Source organism: Aulostomus chinensis, chromosome 11 (assembly GCF_037954235.1).
Source record: "Aulostomus chinensis isolate RoL2024-O1b breed Wild chromosome 11, RoL_Achi_v1.0, whole genome shotgun sequence".
NCBI lineage: Eukaryota > Metazoa > Chordata > Actinopteri > Syngnathiformes > Aulostomidae > Aulostomus > Aulostomus chinensis.
The window spans coordinates 9,999,361-10,010,106 of record NC_141330.1 but is presented as its reverse complement, the minus strand read 5'-3'; the positions used below and the strand labels follow the sequence as shown (position 1 = coordinate 10,010,106).

Below are 10,746 nucleotides of genomic sequence, written 5' to 3'. Positions count from 1 at the left end.
CATTTCATCCGTGCAACACGCTGGGCAGGTTTACTTGACCTCACAGGGATCATTATTAACAGGAGGTAGAGGAGAGGGAAGAATCCCCACGTGGATCAAGCTGCAGACGTCCCTTTAGAGACAACAGGCTGTAACACATTTGACAAGAGATTTCTAGCAGTGCCTCTGACCCTTGAGGATTAGCTATCTGGACTGTGTCTCCTTACCATTATCATGCCAACAGTAACAATCATTGACATGCATCGCTGAGAAAGAGGCTGCCAGCTAAAACAAACTTGTCCTCTGCTGCACAGGCGTCTATCCTTATCACAGGTGTTTTTAGATTTCTCCTCTGATGGCATTCACCTACCTAAGAATTCTAGGAAGCCCATTTCCATTTACAAACATACAGCAAGTGCTCGTGCACCACATGTCATACTCTCCCCGGAGAACTATTAACAGTTATATATAACCAGGATAATGTGTCATGTGGGTTCAGTTTCTGCCCAGTGGGAGGTAAACGCATGGATGTGAAAGTGTGTGCGGGCAGGTGAGCATGTGATGCCCATTCAGACTGGTGGTATGGGACTTGGGACATCGCAGGTCTGATCAGGACTGCGTGAAGGGCTGAAGGGACGGAGGTTTGTGACCTCGGGGCCCCCGGAGACAGCAGTGAAAATGATGCAATGAGGTCAGGGGTGGTGAAGGAAATGGGAGGGCATAGAGGTATGATGATAGGCTGGGGGATAAATAGTTGAAATTCAAGGATAAGGTTTCTGAACCTCAGTGAAAGGCATTGCAATGAGCTCTGTACTAATTATAGAGCAGTAGGTTGGGGGGGGCGGGGTGTTTTGGCAGAGAGGTTAGGAGTCACTCTTGAAGAGGTGAAAAAGGATGTAAAGTTTGAGGGCAGATAACAGTGAGGCATAATGTCAAATCTCTTTAATCTCAAAAACATTGGCTTGTCTCATAGACAATGTGAAGAAACCTTGTTAATGATGAAAATGAAATATACTTTTTTCTGCAGAACTGGACAGGTATAGGAGACTGCATGCAAATGTTGTTAATATAAAAAAAATTGATGCCAACCTAGGAAGGGCAAAGGTTAGCTTATACCAGAGGTTGCAAGGTAGGTTACACTTTCGCCAGACAATCACCTCCCTGGAAATGTAACCACATGTTGTAGCGACACAGACTGCAACAGCTGGGACTGGACTGCTAAGCACCTGTACATCTTTTGGCATCTTTTGACACCATCTCCTCTTTTGGCTTGAGCTCTTTTCCAAATTACATTTATTTATGTTCATGTTCCTGTTGATTAACATTCATTCGCTCCGACTCAAAAAAAAAAAACTCCAATATGCTCCATTTCAGCCAGCATTATTTGGAGTTTACAAGCATACGTGCACAAGTGTAAATCAGGCTGAAGTTTCCACATCACACCAGTCATAGTAAGGTGTTGAGTCACGAACCAAACTCCGGAAATCCACTAAAGGGATAAACATCTTTCCAAAAATATTTCCTTATTTGCTGCTGTAATGATGGCGCTGGGTCTTGCTGGTCCAAAATATCAAATCAAGTGACACTGAGGGCTAAAAGATCTCCCATTTTCATACTCATCAAACCATTCAGAGACCCCTTGTGCCCGGTGCATGGCGCCATTGTGGGGATCATCCTGTTTTGCCCTTTCTCATTCATATTTTTTCTTTCAGCAATGAGTTATGTGTCTCTGAGAAATCCAGTATCATCTCTGAATTTTGGTGAGAACAGAGAAGCTTCCCTTCTGCAGTGAAAACAGTGTGAAACGCTGCTCACAGCTTTCATTGTTCTGCGTTCTAAACTCAGCGTCCATCTGAACCAGGAAGAAAACAGAACACACATTTTGAGTGAAGTGGGGATTTAAATGTATTTACTGAATATGAAAAGCAAATAAAGTGACTGGAGACAAGACTACATTACAGTGACCTTCATAGAATATAAACACATACATGTTATGTACACACAATTCTGAAATATACAAAATCTTCAACACTCACTCCTCTGACATACGGAAGCAGCAAATAAACTCATATACATAATTAATAAGTAGAGCCTCTTGTACATCAAGTATTGTTAAATAGCTTAAATTACTGCTGTTACATATTAACTCTATGCAGATGCAACAACCAACAAATATAACTATTCAGTGCTTTGTATGATCAAAACACAGCAGACCTATTTATCACTGCACTTATGGTGAGGCAAGGTAAGGGAAAATCTTTTAATATTTTCAGATGCAGAGTAATAAAAATGTCTCAGTATAAGTCTATCTCATGATTTTGTACCATGCCACATGTTTCATGATTCCTTTTTTTTCCTTTTGGGGTGAAAATGGGTTTCTTTATTTATTAGGCAATTCAGATGTTCAAAACAGAAATGAAAGCATAATCTTAGAGGTTTTATTCACCCTCCATATCTACGCTAGCGGTCCTGACAGGTTTATGTGGTGCAGCTACAAGTAGGCTAACTTGCATAATTGGAAACTTGTAAACACATATAGTCAGTAGGGCCCCTTTCACTCTTAACATCCATTTCTTCTACAATAATAAATCTATTATATGTTAAAATAAAATCTAACTTTGGCTTCCTGACTCTTCATACATTTGATTAAGACCAAGTGGTTCTATGACAAATTGAAAAGCACTCAGAGAGCGCATACCTCCGCCAAGGAGGCTACCCACTCACAGAATATAAACATAATCTCATCAAAATCTGCTCATAAGTTTTCTTCCCAACTGCAAAAATGTGTTCTCTTGGATCATACATCGCCAAGGAATCCTGTCATAATTCACCTGCACTTTAGCCCCTGAAACATTACAACTCCTGCTGTGTACACTTCTCCCTCCACAGATGGTGCACCACCACCAGTGGCTAGGCTAACACTGCCTACATTTATGCTAGCTATGTCAAAAACAGCACTGGTAGCACCAGAAGAAGGAAGTGAGCTCCCTTGAGGGTGGGGGGCCAGGTTGTTCCAACTATTAATCCATATTTAAGGCATGTTAGTTATCGTATTTGACAGTGAAGAGCCTCAACCCGGGGGGGTCTGCGGCCCCCAAAGACCCACCTGAATTGGAGCCTCTGGCATGTGGAGAGAGAGGGATTAGGGTCAAGGCCAAACACAGCAAGAGTAGGAGAAAGTTTTCTCTAAGAATGAGTGGGGGAAATTAAAGATTTAGAAAGGATCCTACATATTTTTCTTTTCTTTTTGTTTTTTTGTTGCTGTTTTGGTTTTTTTGTTGTTGTTGGGTTTTTTTGGGGGGGGGGGGGGGGTGTTTTTACATTGCCCAGCCGTAACTGTGCATTTCCCTTGGGGTAGCCCAGTTCAGGAATAATGGATCTATGACATGTCCACAAAAATGCCGTTAATAGCTTTCCTGCCAAGAACACTTCAAAATGCGGGATCTTCAATTTGATCCAGGTCATCTCAAAAAAATGAATCACATATTCCTTGAAATCTTGCCAGCTTTCCAGCAAATATCTTCCAAATTTGATGGTTTTTGAGACGAAATATTACCTCCTTGGCGAATGTAGTAAAATGCCAAAAGACGCTGCAGCCCACAGGAGACAGACTCCAACATTTTGATCTCAAACCAGACAAGATGAGTAAATGTATGTTTAAGTACTCAGGTGCTAGGTGGCACCGTTCTTATGTGGCATGCATTTCTGCCAGGGGCTGAACGGAAGTAAAATGAGAATGAAAAGGAGTCCCGCAAAAATAAGGATGGCTCCCGCTGAGCCCACACACGCCACGGACCAGGACAACTCATGGTGTAGAGGGACAGAGTGGTCACTGGACAGCAGGGCCAGCACTGACTGGTGGAATATCAGGATGGAGAGGAGGACAAGTACGCCTGCACATGCATAAAGAGGAAGGGGGGGTGAAAAGACATTTACTGCAATGTTCTCCTTCTATTAATTATTTCCTTTCCACGTACCATTGAACAAAATAAGCCTGATCCTTCATGATAGGGAGATCTGACCTGAAAGGATGAAGCAGAAGGACGCTGGCTTGAGGAAGAAGGGAACTCCTTTACTGAGGGACATGATGATGCAGAGGGAGCCCATCACCATCATGGTCAGACTCATCAGGGCCAGTACAGCTGCTGCTAGATTCAAGTCTGGGAAGAGGAGCAGTGAGGGATTAAAATACACGAGCAAAACGAAGATGAATAGAAATCTGTAGCTTCACGCATCGCACAGCAAAGACGGTTGTCTTGTGAAGTGTGAACCAGCCACCGATTGATAGGAACCATTCACTGGAAATATTTCACCACTTTACAAAGATTGATATTTCTTGGATTATAGTTTGATTGATGAGAGTTTTGACTTTGATGTATGAAAGTGCACTCAGGGTGTTTTCCCTCCTGACTTTGTTTAAATCAAGTTTTATTGGCACTGTAAACCTGAACAAGTGCAACACAAAAGGCTGGTCATCATTTCACAATCGCCAGTACCAGTTCAGTGCTTTTTGACACTGGTTAGTAATTATTAGTTCACAGATTTAGTGATGCGTTGTGCGAATCAAATACAGGGGAAGCCAAAAATGTTGAGTGGAAGGAATTTTTAATAACGGCAGCCGCTCACTTGTGTTTGTGACTGTACAATTTAAAATTAACCTGTAAAACTGACCTGTTACTTATCTGGTGGAAATAATCATCACAATTACAAGCAGTTAATTCTTATGCTTTGTCAAATTTCTGTCTCTTGGATAAAAGATATTGCGTTTGACAACACATAAGAACTACTAGATCTCTGCTCACATGAGCATGCTAACACGCTCACATGCTTACATGTCGATTGTTTGTCAGGAATGATGTTTGCAACCATCATACTTCAGTATGTTAGCATGTGCTATTCAACATGAAGTCATTAAATTTTTGTGATCTTCCTCCAGGTTTGATATATATTCATATTCATCAAATGCCAGAGCTTCCTTCGGTACAATAATGAGGACATTTTCCAGCAATTTCTGTTCAAGTGAACACAAATGACTTCACAGTATATTCAATCAACTCTCAGCCTGCTGATCTTCAGATTGCCCTGAAACCTGTGGCTGCACGGATGGCAGGGTAAACACATTCATCAGCGCGATAGTTTGGTTATGCCTCTGAAAATGGATGGTTGCATGAGTTAATGGGCTGAAACATACCATACCAGTGTCGCCCTCTGAGAAACCCAGTGGATGGCTTTATTGAAAGTAGCTAAGGTGTAGCATTCACCTCTACGTGTTGTGAAAGTTCAGAGGAATTGAACAGAGTGTGAAGGTGTAAAGTCTCACTCTTGTTAGTCGTTTTCTTGAATATGATTGCATTTTCCCCTGAGGTGAAGAATTTGAAGTAGGTGCAGTTGGATTCTGTAGGTAAAAAGACAAGGTTACACACATGCACGCGCGCACACGCACGCGCCCACACACACACACACACACACACACACACACACACACACACATATCCTTATATTATTTCTTAAATATACTGGTATATTGTCATACACTCCACCCTTTCTCATCACAACTGAATGACTTGTTCTTTTTCAGTTCCCAATTTAAACTTTTGGGCTCAGTATTTTGGTCCCCATAAAACACATCAGTCCCCACAAGTGCAGCGAGCTCACTTTTATTTTGGACCCTGTAAATATAGTAAAACAAGACCACACACATATACACACACTCACACACACACACACACACACACACACACACACACACACACACACACACACACACACACACTCCTATGGATGGTCTTCAGCAATGTGCCTCCTATGCATCCATGCACTCTGTCCTTCCAGGCATCATTCCTATTTATATCCAAGTGTCGAGCATTAGCTGGAATACCCAGAGACACACATACAACCTTCTGCACGCACGCAAACGCACACACACACACACACACACACACACACACACACACACACACACACACACACACACACACACACACACACACATTGCCCAGCACTGCACATATGGTGCCGCCAGAGAGGGTGAGAGACGGCAAAACACTGAGAGTGAATAGCAGAGGGGGGGAAGGAGAAGGGGGCAGATGGAGGGTAGAAATGGAGAGGCATGGCAGTAGAAGACCAAGGAGTGAGGGGAGGAGGAAATTCAGGGTGAGCAAGAGAATACAGGGGATGCAAGAAATGTGGATAGAGGCTCTGAGAATGGCATAGTGAGGAAAGAAAGAGTGAGTAGGGGGCAGATGGTAGGGTGGTGAAAGCCGGGAAAGAAAGAGGGGAGCCACAGATGGAGGAGGAGGTGAAGGGAGCAGGGGATGTTAAGAGGGGGAGGAACACAGAGGGGTTGGTTAATACTGCATTAGACTCTCCCTCAGTCCCTGTCTGTCCCTCTTCCTCATTTCCCCTTCTCTATATTTAGACAAAAACTGTGAAGTAGTCAGATTCCACTTGGCTTCACATGCACATCGTGATGACTTTCACCCAATGAATATTATGTGCCCCACGATGACCACATGCTTGTTCACACACATTCTCACTCTTTTCCACAAATATTGTGCCTCGACACATCAGCAAACATTGCTTTTATTGGGACTTTTTTTTTTTTTTTTGATTCTAACACATTCAGCTACTATCACAGTCAACTGGTTTTTCTTTCACTACCCCGACTGAGGCTACAATAATTGAGCCATCATGTTCCTCTCCTGCAGGCAGCAAAGATGGATAGCTGGTCTTGAGATGACAGGCACCATCAGTGCAGCCACACTTTGCTTGGGACGCGTGCCAGAGGCATATTAACAGGGATGTGAAACAGAGAAGCAGCTATGGCAAAACAGTTGTTTTCCTCCAAACATGATGAGCCCAGGGCCATCTGCGACAGGCGGCGAGGGCCAACAGTGTTAAGACGTGAGAGAAACATTGTCAGAGGCTCTCACACACCAACAGACCGGCTTGTTGATGGAGTCACAGATACTGTATTTATATGCTAGAAGCACATAGAGTTGAACAATATTTTGACAGGAGGCAAGAGAATAAAACAATCATATGACGTGTCACTGAAGGCGATATGCCAACAGTCCTTATCGATTTTTCATATGCACATACATGGGAATTCTTTCAGGCTTTGAGATAGGCAGGGATAGGCTGTTAAAGGAATGGAGCCATCGTAGGCCCTTTTCACAGCAGCCATTTAAAAAAAAAAAACTAGTTTAATTGATCTAATTAATTATGATCTTGTTCTATTTAGTGTCACAATTAGTCCAATGGGCCAACATGGACAATACCAAGGTGCTGGACTGCATGGTTGGAACAGAGTCTTTAATGCTGAGATGGACCCATTTCCTGATTTCTTTCTAATTGTTTTGGTAAAAGAAAAAAATTCATTTGATGAGTTTGCTTTCAAATGATGACACGATACATGAATTCACGCAAGAGTTTCTTTCCAATAATAAAACATTTGCCATGTTTCTGCATATATGACATCACAAATTGTCAACTCATTTACCAAAATATTCATCAACTCGCAGAGTCAGTGTTCCCACTTGAGGGGGCATTCCTGTACTTTGTCCCAATCCGATTGTTCTGATGTCACGCAAATGCCACGTCACTGTATCTGTGATTCCTCAGTGCCTACATGGCTGCTGTGAAAAGGGTCAATAGAAGCACTCACACCGGAGACCCCAACCATAGGTAGTTCATTAAAGAGCTTTCAGACAGAACTGCCAGGACTCTAATGACCTACAACAAAGCTCTATCACTTGTGTGTAATGTGCGCGCACACACACACACACACACACACACACACACACACACACACACACACACACACACACACACACAGTAAACAACTGAGTACCTAGTCAAGGGAGAACCTCGAAATTCATTAAGCTTCATTAGGCTACACTGCCCATGTCGTGAATAACAAAGATTATGTTGTATGATGCTACATGTACCTGAATGCTACTTTGACTTGTTGCAATATAATAACTGGAAAAGGTTCCTGTATCTGAACACTAGTGATGTGATCCACTGGATCTGTGTCTGAGCATTGTATTTATTTAATGAATTAATTTGCACATTATCTGTAGCATGACCTAGATACATACGTATGCTGGCTGCTTCACATACATCCCCCGTGTTCTTTTTTGCAATGTTGCACTGGATAGATAGATAGATAGATAGATAGATAGATAGATAGATAGATAGATAGATAGATAGATAGATAGATAGATAGATGGATAGAATCAGAAATATGTCATAATTCTAAATAATTCAAAACCGTGCAAATGGGATGCTTTTCTTGTGTGCAAAACCTATGTTGCTGGCATCGCTTTCCTCAGTCCCTTGTGGGTAGAGATAAAAGACCAACAGATGTATGCATAGTCCCAGGAGACAAACATCATGTTTGCCTGCTCTCTCTGTTTTCACATCAACGGTGACGGCAATTATATGTAAACCTTTTTTCCCTCAACAAATTATAACCACTCCAAAAAGTCATTTGACCTTTTACCCGTTAATTCACTTTCCCGGTGTGGCAGCCTTAAGGTAGACTTGCATGACCGCGCAATTCAGTCGCAGAAAAGCAGACGTGAGCAGACAGTCAGAGAAAAAAAAACAAAAAAACAGTCACACTCCCCCCAGAAACCTCACCTGCTCACCTCCTAGACAGCACAGGGAACAGACAGCTGAGCAGACACACGCACACACACACTCTCACACACACAGGCACACACACGCACACATACACACACCAGTGAGAAAGCTCACCTCCAGGTAATTCAGCAGGGCCACAGCTTGTCCTCTCTGGGTCGATATCAGCCACCCATAGGGTGTGGATGCAGCCCTTCCACAGGCCATAATGTGCCATCTGGCAGGTCTCGTTGCCACTGAAATTCTTCGGTTGCGCCAACTCCACCCAAAACTCTGTCCCCATGCCCAACACTGTCAGGGTCACACCAATGATGGACACGAAAAAGGCCAGCTTGATCTTCCCTTCCTGGCTGTCGCTCATCTTGTTAGGCCGCCTCTGACCCCTCCCCCCCTTCATGCCCCCCAAACCCCCACCCTGACCGGCACCTGCCACCCCAATGCGAACGTCCTCATCCTGCTGCACAAAGAGGTGGGACCACATACTGATCTTAACTAGGCAGGCCCCGTGAAGAGCACTGAAGGGACCTGGCACTTATGATTATGATTTATGTAAAAGAAAATGAAGAAAATGATTGGACTTATGGTTGGAGGTTAACCAATGTCAAAAAAGACACCGCCAACTATTCTGTGATTGATGGGTAAGTTAAGATAAAAGCCATCAAACTGAAGAGGATCAAGTACAAAGAAGTGGGCTGGGACGGAAATTGGGCTTGAAAAGGTAAAGCTAAATCTGCAGTGAGGTAGAGGGATGGACAGAGTTTATCTTTACCAATCAAACGGAGATAGATGGACGCAAGGACCAGCAGAGCCAGAGTCTGTTTTCCATCCAGTCCTCTGAAATAGAGAGATAAAACAAAAAAGATGAAAGCGCAGCCGGTATGTGCTTCACAAAATAAAAGCCTTTCATCACCAACTTATATTTAATTTCCAAGCACTTCACCAGCATGTACAGTCCACCCCCCCCCCCCCCCCAAGACTTTTGACATGCTCTCAGCCAGCAATAGATAAGCCATATGCTGTTTCCCTGACAGGCAGATTTTGCTTCAGATGAAGAAACAACTGGGCTGGATGAGCTGATGATTTGGTTGGTGCAGGGTCAAGGTGAGTGATAACACCACAAGCGCCAGACTACTGGACCACCCATCTTCTATGTTCCCAGAGGAGTTGACAGCAGAGCTCTTCCCCGGGCAGTTACACTATCGCTGGCTTATACTCAGATCCCCTCTGATCTGAGGGGATAATGGGTTGCCACAAATACCTCCCATCCTGCATTACGTGTTCCAGCAAACACTGGGAATCTTCAGCTGTGTGTGTGTGTGTCTGTGGGTGTGTGTGTGTGTGTGTGTGTGTGTGTGTGTGTGTGTGTGTGTGTGTGTGTGTGTGTGTTGCTGTTGCTGGCATATACACGGGAGATGGGACCTGGCTTATAAAGCTGTTTGTTATTCCAAAGTGCGAGTGAGGGGCTTTCAGAGCAGTTTAAACAAAGTGAGTGACAGGGCACGGCCGTGTGGCTGCGCTGCGCTTGGGTGCATGAGAGGTGATAATTCAAGCCTGAACCCAGTGACAGAGTGAGGGCTGCAGTAATTAACTCTGCGGTGGAGACCAACAGGTCACATAGTAGACACCGCAGACCTGATTGGTGAGGAGGGCAGCAGCAGCAGACCACACACAGTTGAACGATGACTTAATTCTGAGCTTTGCACAGACAGCATCACAGGTTTTATATAGGCAAGCACCAGATGACCTCAGCAAGGCTCTCACAATGTCTGCAGTAGTGCTGGATGTATACGTGTATACATTTAACAATTGGTATACAAGGAATCCAACAGTAAAAACCATGGTCTATGCTCAACTTGGCCCTATTCACATGTGCTGGGGTTGAAATGATTGATAGAGACCAACATGACTTTATTTTCTTGAATATTGTGAGAGAATGGCTGCAGCTAGCAGACAAGGCAACGGCAAAGTCAGTCCACTAAAAGCTTGTTTTGACCGCCATCAGGCCCAGAACCGTATCAGTGTCTCACAACATCATTGAGAGGACCCCTACAGAGACGGACGTATGTCTAGCATGTAACCGAAGTCTCGCTCTAAAATCTCACTTACTTACTCGATGGATAG

General features: G+C 43.7%; 1 protein-coding gene across 1 annotated transcript; it reads right to left on the bottom strand.

The window, feature by feature from the left end:
- Positions 1-1,928: 1,928 nt before the first annotated feature.
- Positions 1,929-9,106, bottom strand: cacng6b (calcium channel, voltage-dependent, gamma subunit 6b). The gene is made up of 4 exons (XM_086217167.1): positions 8,743-9,106; positions 5,300-5,374; positions 4,002-4,139; positions 1,929-3,872 (listed from the first exon to the last, which is right to left on the bottom strand). The coding sequence occupies exons 1-4, from the start codon at positions 9,104-9,106 to the stop codon at positions 3,652-3,654; spliced, it is 798 nt and encodes a 265-aa protein (XP_086073293.1). The 3' UTR covers positions 1,929-3,651.
- Positions 9,107-10,746: the final 1,640 nt, after the last annotated feature.